The 23,906-nt window shown below is 42.2% G+C and overlaps 1 protein-coding gene across 3 annotated transcripts in view; it reads left to right on the forward strand.

Moving 5' to 3' along the window:
* Nucleotides 1-11,152, forward strand: part of ARHGAP28 (Rho GTPase activating protein 28) — a 139,406-nt gene extending 128,254 nt beyond the window's left edge. For all 3 annotated transcript variants that reach the window (XM_086372348.1, XM_086372350.1, XM_086372349.1), the window contains exons 16-19: nt 1,110-1,166; nt 3,111-3,235; nt 4,879-4,943; nt 7,299-11,152. In XM_086372348.1, coding sequence (XP_086228474.1) covers nt 1,110-1,166; nt 3,111-3,235; nt 4,879-4,943; nt 7,299-7,393 — 342 coding nt within the window. In that variant the 3' untranslated portion in view covers nt 7,394-11,152. The remainder of the gene's footprint in view (nt 1-1,109; nt 1,167-3,110; nt 3,236-4,878; nt 4,944-7,298) is intronic.
* The last annotated feature ends 12,754 nt before the right edge of the window (nt 11,153-23,906 follow it).

A 23,906-nucleotide genomic window follows, 5' to 3' on the forward strand; every position in this document is an offset into this window, starting at 1 on the left:
AGAAGATGACAGGGACAGGTTTTTCCAGTTTGTTCACTGCTTTTATGGAGGGACAGACTTCTAGATTTCTTATTCTTTGCCGTTTTCATTCTGGAAAATTGTAATGGTGTTAGTATGATGTGTGTGGAGCTGAATCTGAGGTCAGGTCAGGCTTTGCGAGCCCAGGCAAATTTAAGTCTATCTCTGAGCCTCAATTTTCTTACATTTTCACTCTGGGGGGAAAAGTCATGATACCTACCTATTTCACCAAGTTGTCTTCAGCACCAACTCACATAACGTGGATGTAAAGAACTGTGTGATGCTTTATGCATGTCCGTTGCTTCAGTGTTTTAATTATAAATAGAACTAAGTGGAATTTTAAAAGGTTATAAATACCATGGAAGCAAGCACTTAAAGATGAAGAAATAGTCTTTCTTTGGTTCTCTTGTACTATATCGTATTTTTACTTCTTGACTTAGACTGATAGTTCATTGACAGTTTATAAAATTCAAAAGATTGAAAGGGGAGAAACTGTAGAAAAAAGTTGGTCAGCTCTGACTTCCCCTCCTGAGGACAAGTAATATAACCAGTGACAGCGTGTGTGCACGGGAACACACAGGTATATTTACTTGTAGAGAGGTGCTGTGACATACAAGCAAATATGAGGATACGGTCTTCACCTTTTTCACATGAATGGTAATGTAGGTGAAACTCTGTGCTGCATCATCTTTAATGACTTATGGAATCATAGTGGTTATTCCACGTCAGTCCACAGAGCCTTCCTTTTTGCTTCTTTTGCATGATATTCCAAAGACACACTAACTTATTTAAATATTCCCAGATTGTTGAATAGTTAGATTGTGTCCAACCTTTTGCTATTAAAGTTTATGCATCAGTGAATAAACTTACACATATGTCATTTCTCACAAATGAAGACTATTTGTAGGATGAAGTTATAGATGTGGAATTGGGTCAGAGTGAATATATTTTATAATTGGTAAATATTGCCAAAATGTTTTCCATAAAGGTTCTACCAGTTTACACTTCTAGCAGCAGTACGTGCTTGTTTTCTCTGTATCAATTCTAAAGATTAAATGTGTTTTGTGTGTGTGTATGTGTTTTTTTTTTAGGTTACAAGCCCCAAGACATCAAAGGTACTGCAAAAATCACCCTCTACAAGAAGAATGGTAAGGAAACAAATTATTCTCTCTCCTCCCTAATTATTAACTCCTTACAAAATATTCTTTGGCTGTATCTACCTTATCTGTGTCTAACTTTGGTCATGATATCCCTTCACACTTGACATTTTCAGTGTAGCATGTGAAGGAATGGTACAGGGACTCAACTAACTGATGACTTGGAATTTGTGGCTAGGGGTTCTGTTCACAAGAGTGAATACTCTGGAAAGTTAGAGGGAGCCTGTGATCATTATAACAGTCTCGATAATGTCAGGAGTGTGGAATTCATCTTCAGAGGCTTCTGGGGGGCGCTGGTAGAGGAGGGACGTGAGATGCCCCAAAGAGTGTTTTAGGAGGGTGCTCTTAGCTCCCTGCTCCCTCCCAGCTCCCGACCCCTGGCATTGGCCATTCCTGCATGCTCTCCTGGTTCTCGCTGGTAATAGTAGAAATGTATTGTAAGAACTTATCCTTTAAAAATAGTTTCCTAGTGCTGCAGTAACAGTGCCACAAACAGGGTGGACTGACGTGATAGAATTTACTTTCCCACAGTTCTGGAGGCTGAAGCTCTGAAACCAAGGCGTTGTTTGGTTGATTCCTTCTGAAGGCTGTGAAAGGAGTGTGTGATTCTGACATCATTCTTAGCTTTCGGCGATGCCGGCAATCCTGGGCCTTCCTTAGCTGTGGATGAGGCATCATCCAGTCTCTGCTTCCATCTTCACATGGCATTCACCCTGCGTGCGTGTGAGTGTGTGTGCGTGTGTGTGTCTTCTCTTATAAGGACAGCGGTCACCAGAGTACAGTGGCTGGTCACTGGAGTGCACTGGTCCTTGGATTAAGGGCACATTGTACTCCTGTTTCCACAAGGTCACAGTCTGAGGTCCTGGGGCTTAGGACTTCTACACAATTCAACCCATATTTCTTCTAGGGGATATAGTGAGTCAAATCACATGAACCTTCTACATCAACAATACCATCCTTTGATAACACACAGATTATTTAAAGCAATTACCTGAGGTATAGCCAGATCCTCAGATAGAAATTTATTTCTTTCTGTCCATCTCTAAATAGATAATTAATATTTAAAACACTCAAAATTTTGAAACAATGGGAAATTTCCATCCAGTTAGAACAGAACAGACTTTACTGTCCATTAGAAAGCACCATTCTTTGACTGTTTCATGCAGACGGGAGCTCTGAGGTCCCAGGGCCCATCAGAGCACACGAGAGCAGCACACCCCTCCCAGCCACCCACACTTCGCAGTGCTCCTAGCACACTTTGAGGGGTCAAGTTCGGTGTCCATCAGGAATGCAATTTGGGATTACCGTTCATTGCTGCTGACTAAAGAAACAGGTATATTTGAAAGGCACGTTTCAAATAGATCCTTAAATTTTCAGAAGGTTGACTTTCTTAAAAAAAATTGAAATACAGAATCCTGCTTCAAGTAGGCCTATTTAGGACATTGTTCAAGAAAATGCATGGATAGAAACATTAGATTTCTGTCACAACCCAGTTTCACTTCCCTCATGACTTATAAAAAATATTTATTTGTTTATCTGGCTGCACCGGGTCTTAGCTGTGGCACGCAGGCTCTTCAGTCTTCATTGGAGCACACAGGATCTTTAGTTGCAGCAAGTGGGATCTAGTTCCCTGACCAAGGATCGAATGTGGGCCCTCAGCATTGGGAGCACAGTCTTGGCCACCGGACCACCAGGGAAGTCCCCTCTCTTGTGATTTTAAGGCGTTATAGTGAGACCAAAGCCTGTAACAGAAGTAAAACCCCAGGTTAAGTTTAGTTTAGCGAATCTCCTGTAAGAAAGGAAGAAGTGTTCTGTTCTGGCTGAATCCCCGTCATGTTTCCACATTTCCCTCATTTGGAATGCCACTGATTTCCGTGTGTCTTAAGTGCAATCACTGAGTTTGACAAAATGTGCTGCCTTTTTCCTCCTTGGCAGTCCGACGTGCCAGAGGGCGTCATAAGGGTCCACGCGCCCCTTCTCTCCAAGGTGTCCATGGCCATTCAACTCAACAGTCAAACCAAAGTCAAAGACATCCTGGCAAAATTTCAATGTGAGAACAGGTGAGTAGGCATGAGAGTCTCTATAAGGCAGATGGACTTTTATCTGATGAGCAAATCTTTTATTTGAAAATTTGACCTTTTTGAAAAATTAGAACCTGTCACTTTAAGGACTTCACCAGTAACTGAAGAATCAAAAGTAGAGAAAGAAGTATACCATAGAATTATCAATAACAAAAGCTTTTTTTCCCAAGGAACTTCTACAATTGAGATTCTTAAATAGGTAGATTTTCTGTCTTGGTGGCTTCATTTACTCATTGAGTTTTACTTTTTATTTGGATAAAAATTTTAGCAAGTTAGTTTTTATATATCTTGATAGATTTCCAGGAATATTGTTATTCCAGGCTCCACTGGGCTTTAACATGACTGTAACAAGTACAGTTTATGTAGTGGAGTGAACGTCATAAAACCTACTATCAATGAACCTTAGGATCAGAGTGATGTTGACAAAATATTTTTGCATGTCCGCCTTGAAAGTGTGAAGATGTTAGTTGCTCAGTCGTGTCCGACTCTCTGTGACCCCATGGACTGTAGCCTGTCAGGCTCCTCTGTCCATGGAATTCTCCAGGTAAGAGTACTGGAATGGGTTGCCATTCCCTTCTCCAGGGGATCTTCCTGACCCAGGGATCAAACTCAGGTCTCCTACATTGCAGGCAGATTCTTTACTGGCTGAGCCATGTCTGCCTTAGTCACACTAAAGAACATTAAGTCATGGTAAATGATGGAGGATAAGGACAAGGGCGGGGTGTGGGGCTATTAGTGGGAACTAGGGGGACCATGTGGAGCAGGAAACACTGTAGCTTCACTGAATCCATGGGGCCCTTCTGTTGTGACATCGCACTCAGATATTGCAAGATTTTACTATCAGGGAAACCAGGAAAGAAGTACACAGGATGTGTGTATATTTTCTTATATCTACATACAGATCTACAACTATCTGAAATAAAATGTTTAACTAAACAAAGAGGGTGCATATCCTTCTCCTTCACAGTGGAGAGAGAGGATAGTCTGTAACCATGTCTGTAAGTAACCAGGCTGACAGTTCAAGGAACCGGAGCTCAGCAGTGGCCTTTCCAGACTCTTCTATCCTGGCAACCTAGTCCAGGGTGGAAAATAAAAATTGGCCAATAATTTGCTCCGACTTGCTTTCATTATCGGGCAGAGACATACAACAAAGTCAGCGTTAGTTTGCAAAGCACTGGGCAAGCTTAGAAGTGAGGCATGGGCGAAGGAGAGAGCTCCATTCGATTTTTGACAACGGCAGAAGTGAGGCTGGATTGCTTTTGAACCGAGAGTGATGTGGCCCGTGACACGGCAGTGTGAAGCCCAGCTGCTCCTTGGCCAGCCTCGATGCGTCTGCAACCGTGTCCCCTCTCGAGTGGAGCTGACAGTGTGACAGTCGTGGACGAGAGGCCGGGGTGGCTGTGGAGCCCGGCTGCATCCGTCTTCCTCTCTGCCTCAGAGGCTTCGCTGTGTCAAACAGACCAAAAAAAGCTTTTATCCTCCCTTCAGTCGTCATCATGATTTGTGGGGTGTATTCCACTCAAAGCAGAATGAATTGTTTGCTGCTATGGTTACTTAATCCACAGGTTTACCTCAGAATCTCTGAAGAGGGTTAAAATTATATCGCTTTCTTCTTTTCTCAGTCATGGTTCATCGGAATGCATTAAGATCCAGAACCAAAGGTTATATGAAATTGGAGGTAATATAGGTAAGCATTTGTCAATAATTTTTACTCCTACAGGCTCTCATTACTCTGTTGTTGTTCAGTCACTAAGTCAGGTCCCACTCTTTGTGACCCCATAGACTGCAGCATGCCAGGCTTTCCTGTCCTTCATCATCTCCTGGAGCAGAGAAACTGAGTAATCTGCTGATTACTCTGAGTAATGCTCTAAAGGAAACAGGATGCTATTATTGGGTTAATAAGAGATGGTAGGATGGCATCACTGACTCAATGGACATGAGTTTGAGCAAATTCTGGGAGATAGTGAAGGACAGGGAAGCCTGGCATGCTGCAGTCCACGGGGTTGCAAAGTATCAGAGGCGACTGAGCCACTGAACAATTGTGTTAATAAAAACATATTTTACAAGTTTCTTAGATATAAAATCAAAATCAAAGTGTGTGTTTTTTTTTTTTAATCTCACATAAGAATAGTGTAACTTTCCTAAAAAGTGTTCCTGAAATATTCTCAAAATTTGCATGTAAATACTGTAGTTGATGTGGAGTAGATTTCTGAGTCTTTTAAGGATGACTCTGAAAGTTAGAGCGTCTCTGGAGAGTCATGCAAATGAAAGGAGAAACTGTGGCACTTTCAGAGTCTTGACACCCTTTTGGTTGAACATCACTGTTCAGCTCTCAGTCCAGGTTCATCCTCTTCCCCAAGAGGGGACAGGAAGGAATAAAAAGAAAATTCCATCCCCGCGCGTGTGCCCTTAGCTCCCTCTTGCCCCTCACGGTTGGGATGAAATCCTCGTGCTCCTGTTTGCGGCCGGCGCGTCCCTGCTGCTGATGAGGACTGTGGTCATCGTCCCCTTTGTCGTCAGCTCTCCCCTCCCAACCCCACCATTTCTCTCTGCATAAACATTTCTGGAACTCCGCTCATCTCCACACAACTCTCTCGACCCCTTCCAGTTGACTCCCATTTCTCTGCTCCACTTGTGACGACAGCTCCTTGAGCTGGTCATCTGCTCCAGTCTCTCCCCCTTCTCTCCTGAAGCCACTCCAGTCAGGCTTTACACCTCAACACTTCACCAGAATTGCTCTTTCGTCCAGGTCAGCAGAGGACTCTCAGGTGTGAGATCCAGGGCTTCCTTCTGTCTTCATAAGCACCCGAGTTGATCCTTCCCTCCTTTGAAAACAGTGCCCTCTTCCCCTGGTGTCCAGGGCCCCGGGCGCCTGGCTCCCCCGCCCCCCATCCCCACTTCCCAGGCCGCTCCTTCTGAGCGTCTTCTGCCTGTTACTCCTCATCCTCTCACCCTCTGAGCGCAGGGGACGGTTCTCTCTGCACTTGTCTCCATGGTGAGCTCGTCCGTCTCCCTGCTCTGGAGGCATCTGGGTGCCGCCTTCTCTCAGGTTTACATCCAGACCCACCTCGACACCCACCTTCACATCCGGTCACCAGCCATCTTGTCCTGGGCCTTTGCCTCTGCTCCGACTCGGGCCCAGAGCGCCCTCCCTCGGATGACCCTCTCCTCACTCCCTCACCTGGCAGGTTTGCCGGTGTCTCAGCTTCTCAGTGAGAGCTTCCTGGATGGGATCCTCTTTCTGCCTTCCCGGCTTTCTCGTTCTCTCACGTTCTAATCATCATCGGGCTTACTTCCCATCATACATTCTTATTTACTAGTGGCCTTTTACCACTTTTAGAACATAAGCAAGAGGGCAGATATTTTTACCTGTCTGGTGCATTGCTGTGGCCTCAGCCCTTAGAATAATGCTCGACACCATAATGGCTCGAGAAATACTTGAGAACTGAATGAATGAGTCAAGCAAGCAATGAAATCTTGGTATTTTGTTTGAGACTTGAGTGCACATTTCAAACACACTGTACATAAGAATTTTCAAAGGCATTTGCCCCTTTCTGTTGTTATTCCAGATCTTCTTCCCACAGGAGAAATGAAATGACCACTCCTAAAATGAAACTTCATGCTCATCTTTAGTCCTGGTCAAGTTACTATCTGTAAAAAAAAAAAAATTAGAGGACATGTATTATCACATAGATGATCATCAGTGATCATCATCATATAAATGAGCTGATGCCTGAAACAGGTTCTTGCCATGTTTTTCTAATTGGTGTGGTGATCTGGGGAGCAGTTTTCCTGGGGTTAGTCTGTTTTTTCCCACAGTGTCACATGGGGTTTGTTTGGAGTACTTCACAGTCAGAAAGAAAGAAAGGAAAGAGGGAAGGAAGGTAGGTTGGCTGTGCTGGAAACTTTAAACTGAATCTGCTTTTAGCTGAGAGAATGATATTGGCCTTATTTGAGACTTGCAACACCCATACACAAAAATATGCCCATGCATATAAGTATGGCCTTTTTGAAAACATTCTCCGATTTTCATTTCTTTTAGGACAGCACTGCTTGGATCCGGATGCTTATATACTGGATGTTTATCATGTGAATCCCCAGGCAGAATGGGTGATTAAACCCCAACAGAGTGTTTGAAATCACCCCCCAAGATGGCAGCTATCATATATTACACGCCAAGGAGTCCTACATTCAGTAGGGAAAAAGCAAGCTTCCGACATGTCTGTCCCTAGACCCTCTCAGTGTTTCTCAGCCCAACTGGTGTCTCCCGGAATTGTCAGCATGAATCGTGGATGAGGAGCTGGTTGACCATCTGAGCTGAAGCCGTCTCATGGTGGTTCCTTGGTAAGAGTGAAGGAAAGAGGGTGTGATCCTTCCAGAAGAAAGGCCAGCATAGAATATGGAGCTCTCATCATTTCTGATACTTTGACTCACAACAGAAATGAGCTTGGTCTTTATACCTGGGGATAAGAGGCACTTCTCGACGTAGCAAATGCTGCCAAACACAGGAGGTAGAAGAGACTTTTTTATACCTATGTTTTATATATATATAGAGAGAGACCTTTTTGAATAAGAATGCAAGAAAAAAACACAAAAATTTCTTCTCTGAACAGTAATTTAGATCTCCTTTCCAAAGAGAATCTGTTTCCAAAGTCACACATACAATATTTATGCTCTGACTTGCTCCTGAATTGGAGGAGGAGGAACTTCTGTGTACAGCCCACTGTACTGTTCTGAATGCTGTACCGTGTTGTGACTGCCTGCTTTCTGGTGCAAGTGAACATTTCCCCATCATGGACTATTGAGAACGGATACTTTTAAAGCTTACTCTGTTACGAACACATAGTTAAGGTCAGGTTTACAAAGGATTTTCTTGTGCTTCCATAACCTTCGGTGTAGTCAGCAGTCCTGGAGCTTCTGTTTCTCATCATGATGATGGTGCTCAGTGAATAGCTCTCCATGTGCCAGGCCCAGATTGTCTTTCCTCCCCAAACAGATCGTTTTTTAAGTTTCATGACTGTAGATAATCACTTCTGCAGCCCCAGTGTTCAAATGCAGAACTGCCTTTATCCAACTGCTCTTTATCCAAGAGTGCCGAAAAACACCATTCTATCCAGACTTCCTATGCTATAAAAACAGATTTTGTTTGTGTTCATCCATCATAGACTTGGCCAGGCTCCATGGATTAGCATCAGGCTTTAGAATCAGATGCATGTTGGGTGACCTGAAAGCTGACTTGCTCCCAGAAGCCCACAGGGCCATTTTTCCAGGCCTGCAGTTGGTGAGAAAGCACAGTTCTCCACGATTCTGAGAGCAGATCTGACATGTGCTGAGAGGTCAGGGAGCCCTGCCTTTCCTCTGGGGACTGCAGCATGTAGAAACAGGGATAGAGGTCTCACTTATCCCACATGTGTGCTTTGGATTAGATCTACAGCTTGAGATTTTGACAAGCTTATGTGAGTTTTAATGAAATTTAACATCCAAATGACTCTCCTTTGCAGTTCAAACAACAGACAAAGTTGCTTACAAATGCAGAAAACACTTCATCTACTTGCATTGGTAGGTGGGTTCTTTACCACTAGTGCCACCTGGGAAGCCCTTTATCTACTTACCAAGTCTCAGAACATAATGTGATGATAATTTAAGCCTGTGTTCTAGAAGAAATCTTTTCCATGCTCATTATGCCTTGATATCTATAAAACCTTGATTTATATGCAACGTTCCTGCCCATTGGAGCTGTGTTACATTTTTGTGGAAAGCTAATATCCATTCATTTTGTTTATTTGAGAGTTTTTATTTCCTTTGCTTGAAAACCCAGTGGAAGAAAAACATGCATTCTGTTGGTTTATATTTATTCCTATATTTCATCAGTTTTCAATGTATGGCTAATTGACAGCGTGTGAGTTTGCATAATGAACTTTGAGGGTCTGAGAAAATGCAGTTATCATTCTTGCAGTTCAAACAACAGGAGTAAGCATTTTACTCCGTGTATTAGTTGCTAAGTTCCAAGACATAAGATGGCTGTAACTGATGCCCACATACAAGGAAGTTCTTCAAATTAGGTGCCTTACACTTCTGTGTATATATTAAAACAATGACTGATTTCTCTAACTGAATTTCCTCTCATTTAGAGTAAATTCTGTTGTGCTTAGAAAGTTCACCAACCTAGCCAATTTTTTATTTTTAATTTTGGAATTTTTATTTCTTTTGACTGAAAACACATTAGCACTGATGGAAGACTTCTAAAAGTTTTAAGATTTACCCCATTAAGTCATTAGTTTTAAATAAATGGCTAAAAAATGACAGTTAAAAAAATTAAGTTTCTGAATTTCTTATCCACATTTGATGTGGATAAGATGTGACGTCGTTTAGATGTCAAAGGCTCAGCCCAGTCAATAATCTTAAATTAATCACTGCCTTCAAGGATGTGTGACAACTTTAAAATAACTATATAATATGGAAGCCCATGTCAATACCAATATATTGGATGTAACTTGAATTCTTAGTCATACAATTAACTAATCAGAGAAGAATTTCCAGTAGACACAAACTAATTTTTGTGAGGTTAAAAAAGTTCTTTTTACTGATTTTATTACTTTTTTTAAAACTTGAGTTTATTCTTAGTGAATAAACAAACCCATACAACTAAAACTCAAAAATGGCAGTCACCTAAGTGTTGAAAAAACTATACTTGCCTTATGAAGAGTTGTTTTGGCAATAGTTACAGTCATCTGTAAAAATGAATAGTGTAAAGGCAAACATATGAATAGTGTATCTGCAAACAAAAGACAAGTCAGACCCTGGGCTTCTAAATTCTGTTCTTGGTAGCTTCCCCCTCACCTTGTCCCATGCGCTCTTCGTGTGCAGTTAGGAAAATGACATCTAGGAGAGCGTTAGAGAAAGTTAACGTTTTAGGAAGACTTATTCAGAAAAAAAACACTAGAACGCGCTCCTTCTTGCCTCCAGTCTACAAAAGAAGATCCCTTTGCTAAACAGCTCCCTTGAGGATATGATTCTACAGGTCACTGAACAATGAGTTCAGTGAGTTCAAGGGGAGATCTTTGAACAAACTGGAATATTAATCTCTTTACAATGTATATACAGTATAAACTACCTCACTTGTCTTTCCTTGGGGGGGGGAATGACGGACGTTAACAATTTTTGTTACAAATGGTCCCTGATCTTATTATTTAAGTCACTTCAGTTAGCTTTCAATGTACATTTAATAATATGCATTTAATGATGTAAAATATTTTTAGCAAAAGCTTTAAAACCAAAAATACTCTGTAACTGTGATGTGTGTTGTAGAGGCCGAGAGAATCTGTCCTTTAGTCATCGTCTTGTGTGTTTAACCCTGTGGAGTCACAGGTTTTCAAATGTAGGAATTCACTTCATCAAATTTCACGCATTTTCAGCTGTTTTCCCCACATTGCACTTGACTGAAAGTCACGTGAGATTAAAGTGCCCCTTCTTTCTATGAAACATATTTCAACTGTTTTTCATAAATGTATTACACATCTGAAAGGAATATATATTCTGGGACTCTAGTTTTCTATTTTCTGTCTGGCACTTTCAGCTGTTTTTTTTTTTTTTCATAAACATGTCACTTAATAAAAAATAATATGACATGGATTAAAATGTTCAAACATTTTTCAACAGTTGTACACACACACACCACCTTAATTTAAAAATGACATCTTTTCTTTCAGGTATTTTCCAGCTGTTCTTGGAAATGATGTGATTTGATTGAAAAGTCATGTTGTCCCTAGGATGCCAATTTTTATGTTGTCTCCCATCTCAAGAGTTAATGTTCTTTCATCCCATCAGTTTCATTGCCAAGTATAATATGTATGTTGCATTTTATTCATAAAAATAAAGAGGAAAAAACCAAAAGCATCATCATGAGATGTCTTATGTTCAACTAGTCCGAAGACACCATGGTGCGCTGGTGAAAGAAAAGGAGCCTTACAGTCAGAAGGTTTGTGTTTTGAGCCCAGTCTTTGCCATCTATCATAAATGGTGATGTTATAGGCACTGGGGTAATGGTGGATGTTTGTGCAAAGCTATTTACTAAACTTGTTTGAGTTAGTGCCTTTTAATATGTGCTTTTGAAAATATATATATAGTTTCAATAGATACAGAAAAGAATATTTGACTCATTCATGATTTTTTTTACACTCAACATTTTACCATATACCAAAGGCAAGAACAATAGCTAATAAAAAGGCATAAAGATTAGAAGAGATAAAATAGTCTCCATCTGCAAATAATATGATCATTTATATACAAAAGCCTAAGGTACCTTCAGCTAATAGAACTAATAAGATGATTTAGCAAGGTCATGGTGTACAAGATTATTATATAAAAATCAGGTTGGGAAAAATATAATTGTAAAGCATATATTTAACAAAGGACTAATATTCAGGCTATATCAAGAACTCATTAAAAAAAAAAAGACAGGCAACCTAATTTCTTTAAATGGGGGAAGACTTGAATAGATCCTTCACGAAAGAAAATATACAAATCGCCAGTAACCACGTGTTTAAAATGCTCAGCATCGTGTGCCACTAGGGGGATGCAAATTAAATCCACATTTCCTGCTCCATGGTTGATGAAGCTGTCATCCCAGGCCCCCGGTTAGTTGCTCCGAGGACTCTCCCTTCCCATGGCTCTTGACTGGGGAGTGTGTGCTTTCTCTGCTGGCCGTCCTGGAAGGTTCTCACCCTGCCTGAGCCCAGCTGCCATCTCTTCCACTACATCAATTTGGAATCTGGCTGGCTGTAACAAGTGACGAAGTACATTAGCTCAGTTCCAAAGATCTCTGCCAAATGGGCTTTGACAGCAGAGCACACGAGCAGATGGAAAAGAATCTGGAGCTCCTGGGGTGCTGGGGGCCCCCCAGATCTGCTTGTCTCATCTTCCCAGCAAGAAATGACACCTTTCCTGACAGGCCAGACAGATCTTGGGGGAGGGGAGACCATCGCCAAAGGTTCATCTGAGTTTTATCAACTAATAATCACATGTGGACTCTACACATTGTCATCTTATTCATGAACTTTAATGCCGTAACAGTTCATTCTCAGCAGTTGCTCTGCATTTGTACAACGTGTTTATTACGGCACAGCAGTGGGCTTTGCTGTGGTTCTTGGCTCCATGTCCTCAGATGACAAACTGGGAACAGGCTTTTCTCCCACGTAACCCTCAGCACATCACAGTACCATGGGACAGCAAACACTCAGCTGTACAAGGAAATAATTGACAATCTGGATCCACAAGATTTTAAGCAAATATATCATTATTTTGGCCACCTGATGCGAAGAGCCGACTCATTAGAAAAGACCCTGATGCGGGGAAAGATTGAGGGCAGGAGAAGGGGGAGACAGAATGAGATGGTTGGAATGCATCATCGACTCAGTGAACATGAGTTTGAGCAAACTCTAGGAGACAATGAACAAAAGGGAGGCCTGGCGTGCTGCAGTCCATGGGGTCGCAAAGAGTTGGACACAACTGAGCGACTAAATGACAACAATCATTAACAAAAAGGCAAGCCACATATTGAGAGAAAATTGTGTGTGTGTCAAATGCACATGTTACACCCAGGCTATGTAAAGAACTCTACATCCTCTGCCAAAGCTCAAGAGTAAAAAAAGAAAAAAAGGGGGGAGGCGGGTACTTCCCTGGTGGTTAGGAATCCACATTGCAAGGGACGCAGGTTCGAATCCTGGTTGGGGAACTAAGATCCCACATGCTGCAGAGCAGCTAAGCTAGAGCGCCACAACTAAAGAGTGTGTGCACTGCAACGAAAGACCCTGCATGACACAATGAAGACCCCATGTGCTGCAACGAAGACCTGACGCAGCAAATACCTAAAAATTAAAAATAAAGACAACTCATGTTTTTAAATGGCCGAAAGACTTGAACTAACATTCTGCCAAAGTATAGAAATGGTTGCTATACACGGCAAGGTACTCAACACTATCAGCCCTTACTACTACTACTAAGTCGCTTCAGTCGTGTCCGACTCTGTGTGACCCCAGAGACGGCAGCCCACCAGGCTCCCCCGTCCCTGGGATTCTCCAGGCAAGAACACGAGTGGGTTGCCATTTCCTTCTCCAGTGCATGAAAGTGAAAAGTGAAAGTGAAGTTGCTCAGCCGTGTCTGACTCTTAGCGACCCCATGGACTGCAGCCTACCAGGCTCCTCCGTCCATGGGATTTTCCAAGCAAGAGTACTGGAGTGGGGTGCCATGGCCTTCTCCGATCAGCCCTTAGGAAAATGATAATTAAACTACAATGTAATAGCACTATGTAAACACAAGAATATCCCCGTTAATAACTGGCATTCTCATTGCTGGTGGGCGTGTGAAATGGGAGAACCACTTTGCAAAACTGGTAGAATAGTACAATTTTAATCACACACCTACCTTATGTGGCCACAGACATCAGAGTGGTGGCCTTTGTGGTGGGATGGGCTGGAGACGGGCATGAGGTAGCTTTCTGGATTCTCCACGAGAAGGCCCAGCCCAGTTTGCAGCCTTTCTCGGTACTCCACACTGGGGGCCCTTTGTGTCCATTGGACAGCTGTCTCCACGCCCCACCCACCCCATCCCCAGCCTTCCCATTACCACAGTGAAAGCACTTTGCAAGCTGGGCAGTCATTCCTCAAGTGCTGCCATGGCAGATCCTGCAAAGATCTTAAAGCCTTCCCATCCCTTTCTACCCCCACTGAACCCCAACGTAGCCCTTGCTTTTATGGTGTTTTAACTGGAGAAGGAAATGGCAACCCACTCCAGTATTCCTGCCTGGGAAATCCCACGGACAGAGGAGCCTGGTGGGCTACGGTCCATGGGGTCACAAAGACTTGGACACGACTGAGCACACGCACAGCAGACAAGGCACACGTGTGCTTCTTGATGCAAACAATAGAGCATTGTCTTCATTTTCATCTTCACAAACTTCACACTTAATTGAGTTCACACTTAAGTGATAAATATTTGTTGATAAATGGATGTTCGACGTTTCACCACGTGTCACATCCTCAATACCATGAGTCGTGCTAAAGACAGCTGCCCAGACTGAGGGAATAGAAAACGAATGCCTTACCCTAGAAACCCGAATTGTTAGGCCCTAACCTCCAGATCAAAGAAGCAGCCTTTGTATTCCGGAGCTTTGACACAAAGTTATACCAGGTCCTTTAGTGGTATTTCTTGAGACACATTCACAAGACTGACAAGCAATAAAAGGATCTAAGAAAACTGGAATTGAACACAACCTCCCTCCTCCTCTGCTCCTTTCATTTTGAAATCTGGGTGATTGCCACCCACCAGCATCCTTTCTTCCTCCAGGACACATTTCCCCTCCAGGAGCTTATGAGAAAACAGCCAAGCTGCTCGGCCAACGTCAGGATAAAATGAGAGTATCAGCCAAATTGAATACTGCAAGGAAATTGGAAGGAAAACTGGAAAATGAACAAAGATTCGGTGAAAAATATATAACACACAGGAGAATCAGAAAAAGGGAGTCTGGGGTGCAATTGTAATTGGTCATATTTTTTCCCTAATTGAGGAGATCAACTAACCAGCATTTTATTGAAGATTTTCACATCTAGGTCCGAAAGAAAAATTGGCCGGTAATTGTCTTCTAATTTCCTTACCTTGTTTTGGAGCCGGGTTATAGCCGACTTGTCCAATGGGTAGAGTCGCTTTCCTGTTTCCTGTTTTTGTCTTCAACTTTGTAACAGTGTGTGAGGTGTTTCAGGGAGGGGTGGGCGGGAGGGGCTGCAAAGGGGCAGGAGGAAACCTTGGGGGTAGTGGGTGTGCTCTTTTTCCTGAATGAGGTGATGATTGGGAGGATGGATACACACAATCAAAGTCATCAGGCTGCGCACTTTAAATATTAATATGTGCTGTCAAGTTTATCACATGTCAGTGACACCTCAGTGAACCTGTACAAAAAAAAATCAGCGACACACACTCAGGCCTGGGCTCTGAGCTCGGGTTCCCACACGTGTGCCCCAGATTCCCCGGGACTGGACGCTGGGAGACAGCTAGGCCTCACCCCCACTGCCCATGCCTGGAAAGTGGTACCCAGCAGGAAACTTGGGGATGACATTTAAATTGTGAGGCTGCCCAGAAGGACAGTCAAGAATATCTCCTGTGCAAAAATGATGATTTTCACTGGAAAAATTCCCAGAAAGAGACTGGGTCTTCACGTGAAACTTCCCAGGAGGCCAGAGCCCCCACGGTTCCCCAGTCAATGACCCCAAGGTTGGTGTGAAGGGGCGTACACCACCTCGTCTCTTGAGTGGGCCGTGGCTGGGATTCCAGGGGCCGCGTCACGGCCAACATGGGACAGTAGCAGTAACAGAAATGGTTCACAGAGGCTTCTGGAGTCCTTGGACCCACAGCCTGTTGGGACATGATAGGGAAAAAGAAGTTTTACTTAAGCCTTCCCTGGGGTCCCAGATGAATGGAACCACTGGGCCAGGGTTGCTTTCTGGAACACTAACGATCTGAAGTAACAATCCCCAGTTTCTATAAGAATTATCAAAGCAGCTTCAGTAATATAAAGTGGGGATGAAATGCCAGAGAGAGAGAACCCTCGTCTGATCTGCCTGCAGCGATGGAGGCATCAAAGGAGAGGAAATTTCTGTTACATTTGATGCCTAGAGAGGGCTTCTGATTATTGCTACAATTCTTGAGAAATCACCCGGTTGGGTAAGGTCGCTGGACAGGTCTTGCAACCTTCAGGAAATAACAGCAAAATCACAGTCTCCTTGCAAAGTGACTCAGGGTTCAACGTGGTCTCTGCAGATAATGGCCTCCAACTGCCAGGATGGCTTGCTGGAGAACTTGAGCCATCCTGACAAACTTCAGGCCCCAAGAAGGCCCAGACAAAAATCAGCATTCATACTTTTAAAAAGGTCTAAAAGTAGGTTGTGGTGGGGGGGGAGGGGGGCGGGGGGGCAGGCAAGGGAGGTTTCCCCATTTTGTGTTCTCCTACATGTCACCTTGGGTAGAGCTGCTAGACACAGTCCTGGCCTCCCTCTTGGGAGATGGCCCAGCATGCCAGGGGCATCTGCAGTCACATCTTAATGCAAAAAAAAATTTTTTTCTTCCAGTCTCTCTCTGTTCTCCATATGGAGCTCCTATTACTCTATGTTAGATCTTTAGAAGTTATCTACCTGACACTGGTGTTTTGTTTTTGTTTTTATTTTTCAGTCTTTCATCTCTCTGTTTAATTTGTTGAATAATTTTCATTATTCTATTTTCAAGTTTACTCTTTCCTTTATCATCTACGCTCTGATCTTGAGTCCATCCAGTGATTTTTTTTTTCACTTCCGATATTGTATTTTTCAGTTCAGTAATTTTCAGTTGGTTCCCTTTTCTATTTTCCATTTATCTGCTGAGAATTTTTTTTGTCATTACATTCATTTCCAATGTGCTTACTCTGACCTTATGTAGCATAGATATAATCACTGCTTTGAGATCTTTGTCTCGTAATTCCATTTTGAGGTTGGCATCTTTTCCCCTTGAGAATTGGTCCTATTTTCCTGGTTGGATGTGTGTAGAAAGATTTTGAATCGTATCCTGGATATTGTGAATGTTATGTGCTATATAAATTCTGGGTCCTATTATAAGTCACTGAGGAATTGTTGATGTTTTGGATTTTGGTAAGAAATTGACTAGATTGTGTTCAGACTATAAGTTCTCTCCCATTTTCTGTTGGTTATATCAATTAAAACACACACATGGATGCATACCTTTCAGTTGACTTTGGGAACTGCTATAATACTCAGCAATAATTCATTGATTTGCCTTGTCACGTTATCAGTTCAAGATTCCTCTCCTTTCTCCCCACTCCCAACATTACTTAATTCTAATATAACAGTGAAAGGAGGAAAAAAGTATTATCTCTTAGGTTAGCCTGTTAAGAAGTGCTTTCTTCAGTTCACTTCTGATCTCACCTAGAAGGCTGAAAGACTTTCACAGTTATCCAAGTTTGAACATTTCTTCCCAGCCAGACTCAGTGAGCATAACATGCCAGATGATTTTCTACTTTTTGCCCTACTCACTCATATTTCTTCTTAAACTCCATGATCAATTTAATCAAACTTCAAGAATACACAATTACATTTAAATCACACACAGCTCCTCTGTCCATGGGATTCTCCAGGCAAGAATACCGGAGTGGGTTGCCATTTCCTTCTCCAGGGGAATTTTCCCAACCCAGGGATCGAACCCAAGTCTCCTACATCACCTGCATTGCAGGCAGACTCTTTACCCACTGAGCCACTGGGGAAGCCCCACTGACTTCCTCACCACACCTAAATCCTGTTTACCTTTCTAGTCTGGTTGCAAAGCCCCCGTTGTAACCTCTGCTGTGTCTGGACTTCACAAGCTCCCATCTGCTCCACTGACCGACGTTCTTTCCCTAAATGTCCTCTTCTGACCACCTAATGGGGACACAGAGCAATGCTCTTCCATATTTATCAAAGCTTTTACTGTCTTTTTATTCATAACAGACAATCACATTTGGATTTTCAACACATGCTAAAAAGTAAATTATTGATGAAATGCTGGATGCTTATAACGGTTCTGGCTAAAACAAACTGCCATAAACTTTACTCTTTTGTGTTTATGAAATTCTTCTATTATGTAAACAGAAACCACAGCTTTTCAGTATTGAAGATGGAGTTTGTATTGTGACACTTCATAATTATCACACACTCCATATAATCTGAGAAGAAAGTATCATTTCTAAATTTTGTTACTCAGAAAAAAAATCTCTCTGTTGTTTTTACCCAAGTCCTTGCTTCAGACAGCCGCAATGGGTCCCTTTGCTGGACGCTGAAAGAGTTTGAAAGGAACATGAGCTATGCCTTTGTCACTGTTTGAAAAAAAATCCTGATAGTTTTTGCATTTCCAAGTATATTATGCTGAACATTTCACTACATATTATGGAAACTGTTAAGCCTATAGAACTACTTTTGGGAATATTTTGCAAAAGAGGCTTACGCTGCCATTTGTTTTATGCTTATTAGATGGCTCAGAGGAATTACGTTTGCAAAGAAGTTTTGAAATTTATATGAAGAGCTACACTGCTGAGGTATTTTTAGAAAAAATGATAAACTAATATTCAACTCAACAATTATCTACTAATAATCTCCCATAGGTCCTAATTATGTTAGCTTTGAGAGAAATGCCCAAGAAATATCTGACACAATATAGCCCTTACAGGAGTTGTGGACCAATTAGATTGTTGAGATGCACATGCTATCTGAGGGGGGAAATGAGCATAAATAAGAACCACTAAAATCAAAAACACTAATTTGAAAAGATACATATGCACTCCTCTACAGCATTGCAATATAGCGATGTAGCAGCATCATTTACAATATCCAAGATACAGAAAAAGTAAAAAGTAGGAAAGTTAAAAAAAAGTAAAAAGTAGGAAGTCAAGAAACACTTGGAGTAACAGGCAAATTAGGCCTTGGAGTACAGAATGAAGCAGGGCAAAGGCTAATAGAGTTTTGCCAAGAGAACACACTGGTCATAGCAAACACCCTCTTCCACCAACACAAGAAAAGACTCTACACATGGACATCACCAGATGGTCAACACCAAAATCAGATTGATTATATTCTTTGCAGCCAAAGATGGAGAAACTCTATACAGTCAGCAAAAACAAGACCCGGAGCTGACTGTGACTCAGATCATCAATTCCTTATTGCCAAATTCAGACTTAAATTGAAGAAAGTAGGGAAAACCACTAGACCATTCAAGTATGACCTAAATCAAATCCCTAACGATTGTACAGTGGAAGTGAGAAATAGATTTAAGGGACTAGATCTGGTAGACAGAGTGCCTGATGAACTATGGACGGAGATTCATGACATTGTACAGGAGACAGGGATCGAGACCATCCCCAAGAAAAAGAAATGCAAAAAAGCAAAATGGCTGTCTGAGGAGGCCTTACAAAAAGCTGTGAACACAAGAGAAGCGAAAAGCAAAGGAAAAAAGAAAAGATATACCCACTTGAGTGCAGAGTTCCAAAGAATAGCAAGGAGAGATAAGAAAGCCTTCCTCAGTGATCATGACAAAGAAATAGAGGAAAACAATAGAATGGGAAAGACTAGAGATCTCTTCAAGAAAATTAGAGATACCAAGGGAATATTTCATGCAAAGATGGGCTCAATAAAGGACAGAAATAGTATGCACCTAACAGAAGCAGAAGATATTAAGAAGAGGCAGCAAGAATACACAGAAGAACTATACAAAAAAGATCTTCACAACCCAGATAATGATGATGGTGTGATCATTCACCTAAAGCCAGACATCCTGGAATGTGAAGTCAAGTGGGCCTTAGAAAGCATCACTACAAAGCTAGTGGAGGTGATGGGAATTCCAGTTGAGCTATTTCAAATCCTAAAAGAGGATTTTGTGAAAGTGCTGCACTCAGTATGCCAGCAAATTTGGAAAACTCAGCAGTGGTCACAGGACTGGAACAAATCAGTTTTCACTCCAATCCCTAAGAAAGGCAATGCCAAAGAATGCTCAAACTACCACACAATTGCACTCATCTCACGCTGTAGTGAAGTAATGCTCAAAATTCTCCAAGCCATGCTTCAGCAATAGGTGAACCATGAACTTCCGCATGTTCAAGCTGGATTTAAAAAGGCAGAGGAACCAGAGATCAAATTGCCAATATCCGCTGGGTCATGGAAAAAACAAGAGAGTTCCAGAAAAACATCTATTTCTGCTTTATTGACTATGCCAAAGCCTTTGACTGTGTGGATCACAATAAACTGTGGAAAATTCTGAAAGAGATGAGAATACCAGACCACCTGACCTGCCTCTTGAGAACTCTGTATGCAAGTCAGGAAGCAACAGTTTTAACTGGACATGGAACAACAGACTGGTTCCAAATAGGAAAAGGAGTACGTCACAGCTGTATATTGTCACTCTGCTTATTTAACTTACATGCAGAGTACATCATGAGAAACGCTGGGCTGGATGAAGCACAAGCTGGAATCAAGATTGCCAGGAGAAATATCAATAACAGATATGCAGATGACATCACCCTTATGGCAGAAAATGAAGAACTAAAGAGCCTCCTGATGAAAGTGCAAGAGGAGACTGAAAAAGTTGGCTGAAAGCTCAACATTCAGAAAACTAAGATCAAGTCATCTGGTCCCATCACTTCATGGGAAATAGATGGGGAAACAGAGGCAATAGAGGCTGACTTTATTTTTTTGGGCTCCAAAATCACTGCAGATGGTGATTGCAGCCATGAAATTAAAAGACACTTACTCCTTGGAAGGAAAGTTATGACCAACCTAGACAGCATATTAAAAAGCAGAGACATTGCTTTGCCAACAAAGGTCTGTCTCGTCAAGGCTATGGTTTTTCCAGTAATCATGTATGGATGTGAGAGTTGGACTATAAAGAAAGCTGAGTGTCGAAGAATTGATGCTTTTGAACTGTGGTGTTGGAGAAGACTCTTGAGAGTCCCTTGGACTGCAAGGAGATCCAACCAGTCCATCCTAAAGGAAATCAGTCCTGAATATTCATTGGAAGGACTGATGTTGAAGCTGAAACTCCAATACTTTGGCCACATGATGCGAAGATCTGACTCATTGGAAAAGATCCTGATGCTGGGAAAAATTGAGGGCAGGAGGAGAAGGGGACAATAGAGGATGAGATGGTTGGATGGCATCACCGACTCCATGGACTTGAGTTTGGGTAGGCTCTGGGAGTTGGTGATGGACAGGGAGGCCTGGCGTGCTGCAGTCCATGGGATCGCAAAGAGTCGGACACAACTGAGTGACTGAACAGAACTGAACTGATATATATAAACAATGCAATACTGTGGTGTGCTTAGTCGCCATCATACCCAATTCTTTGTCACCCTATGGACCAAAGCCCGCCAGGCTCCTCTGTCCATGGGATTCTCCAGGCAAGAATACTAGAGTGGGTTGCCATGCCCTTCTCCAGGGGATCTTCCCAACCCAGGGATCGAACCCAGGTCTCCCGCATTACAGGCGGATTCTTTACCACCTGAGCCACCAGGGAAGTCCCAATGCAAAACTATTCAGCTGTTAAAAAAGAATGAAAACTTGCCCTTTGCACAGCATGAGTGGAATTGGAGGGTATTATGCTTATTTCACTATAAGTCAGAGAAAGACAAATACTGTTTGATAGATAAACAACATAGCTTGCATTGTGAGAAGAGTCCCGGGCCAGTCCATAATCCAGCCAGCCAGTTGAAACACCTCCCTTCGGATTGTCTTACCAGTCTCTCAAATTCAATACATTCAGAGCTTGAGTTCATAATTTTTCTGTGTACCTCCTGTCTGTGGAACTGCCATTGTCATTGTCCAAGCTCCCTGCTTGAGTCTCATAATCTTTTACTGCCTAAAGCTAACGCGTTGCTGGAGCCTCCAACATTCCTATACAATTCTCTTATCTTTATCCCTGCTGTGGTATCAGTTGCCACTCAATCAGTGCTGCTCAACTGGCAGACTTGGGCTGCCCTTTCCAGCTAGTTTATGATTTCAAATGCACCATTTCATCACAACATTCTCCTAATGGAAAGCCCAGATGCTTCATAAGGCATGGCATCCAGTCTCCTCCCTACCAGCTTAAATGTTGTGCTCTCCAAGGTTAGACCCAATGCACGCTGTTCTCTCTCCACCTGCCCATCCCCCCACCCACCTCCTTATATTCCCATCAGTCCACTTTCTTTCAGCTGGGTGGCTTGGACCCAAGTGTCATGCTTCCATACTGCCTCTCTAGCCCTGAACACCACCTTGCATAGAAGTGTTCATTGCTATCATGTCCCAGTCTTTGCAACCCCCTAGACTATAGCCTGCCAGCCTCCTCTGTCCATGGGGATTCTCCAGAGAAGAATACTGGAGTAAGTAGCCATTCCCTTCTCCAAGGGATCTTCCTGATGCAGGGATCGAACCTGGGTCTCGCACATTGCAGGCATATTCTTTACTGTCTGAGCCACCAGGGAAGCCTGTGCATAGGAAAGCACTTTGTATGTTGGCTGCTACTACTGTTTATTCTGCAAAGCCTAGTTCCAGCTGCCTCTGTCAACCTTCCCAGATCTGTCTTTTACTTGGTACCACAATTTAGCCCTTGATTTATAGTGTTCTAAGGTGAGAATACATGTGCCTTCTGGTCCAGCATTTCTAACAGAGCATTTAATCATTTTCATCGCAATTTCTGATTTGGACACTAAATTGGCCCTTAATTCTTAAGCCTGTGTTGGATGTGGTTGTTCCATATCCAGCCACGAGTGTTATCATTCCTAATTATGATGCATCCTTTTAGAGGTGGTGGCACAGACAGACAAAACAGGAAAATGAATAAGGTGTTATATAAATCAGACTTCTCATAAAGGTTATACCAGCTGTGTTAAATGCATTGGTTAGTTTTCTTTTTCTTGTTCCTGGTGTTTAATAAAGCATGTCTTTAAACCAACTGATTTTTGTACATTCTGCCAGCAAATGTGACTGAAGATTAAATTTCACTAAGGTCAAAGTTATTGGTTTATCCAGATGTTCTCTGAGTCAATTTTAATAATATTTCCAAATATAGACCTTTTTGTGGTTGTTGGCATAACTACATTTTACAGGTGGAAAACCTAAGCTTAAAAATTGCACTGGATACTATGGGGAAAAACGTATGGAGTTTCCTCAAAAAATTAACAATTGACTTACTGTATGATCCAGTAATTCCACTTCTGGGTCTTCACCCTAAAATGGTGAAAGTAGGGACTCAAAGAACTATTTATATGCTCATATTCGCAGCAGCATTATTCACAATAGCCAAAAGGTAGCAAGAACCCCATGCCCATTGATGGATAAATGAATAAACAAAAATATGGCATGTAAGTCGACAAACAATAAATGCTGAAGAGGGTGTGGAGAAAAGGGAATGCTCTTGCATTGTTGGTAGGAATGTAAATTGATACAGCCACTATGGAAGATGGTACAGAGAGTCTTTAAAAAACTAAGAATAAAATCACCGTATGACCCAGCAATCAATCCCACTCCTAGGCATATACCCTGGTGGCTCAGATGGTAAAGCATTTATCTACAATGCGTGGGACCTGGGTTCGATCCCTGGAGAAGGAAATGGCAACCCACTCCAGTACTATTGCCTGGAAAATCCCATGGATGGAGGAACCTGGTAGGCTACAGTCCATGGGGTCGCAAAGAGTCAGACATGACTGAGTGACTTTACTGTCTTTTATTCACTTAGGCATATACCCTGAAGACAACAGGGTTGAGAAAGACACATCGATCCCATTGTTCATTTCAGCACTATTTACAATAGCTAGAACATGGAAGCAATCTAGACGTCCATTGACAGGTGAATGGATAAAGAAGTTGTGGTAGGTATACACAATGGAATATTACTCAGCCATAAAAAGGAATGCATTTGAGTCAGTTCTAATGAGGTGGATGAACCTAGAACCTATTATACAGAGTGAAGTGAGTCAGAAAGAGAAAGATAAATATATTCCAATGCACATATATGGAATCTAGAAAAATGGTTCTGAATAATTTATTTTCAGGGCAGCAATGGAGAAAGAGACATAGAGAATAGACTTGTGGACACGGGGAGAGGGGAGGAGAGG

The sequence above is a fragment of the Bos grunniens genome, chromosome 24 (assembly GCF_055505025.1).
Source record: "Bos grunniens cultivar Pamir isolate PY7600 chromosome 24, Bosgru_T2T1.0, whole genome shotgun sequence".
NCBI classification, from domain to species: domain Eukaryota; kingdom Metazoa; phylum Chordata; class Mammalia; order Artiodactyla; family Bovidae; genus Bos; species Bos grunniens.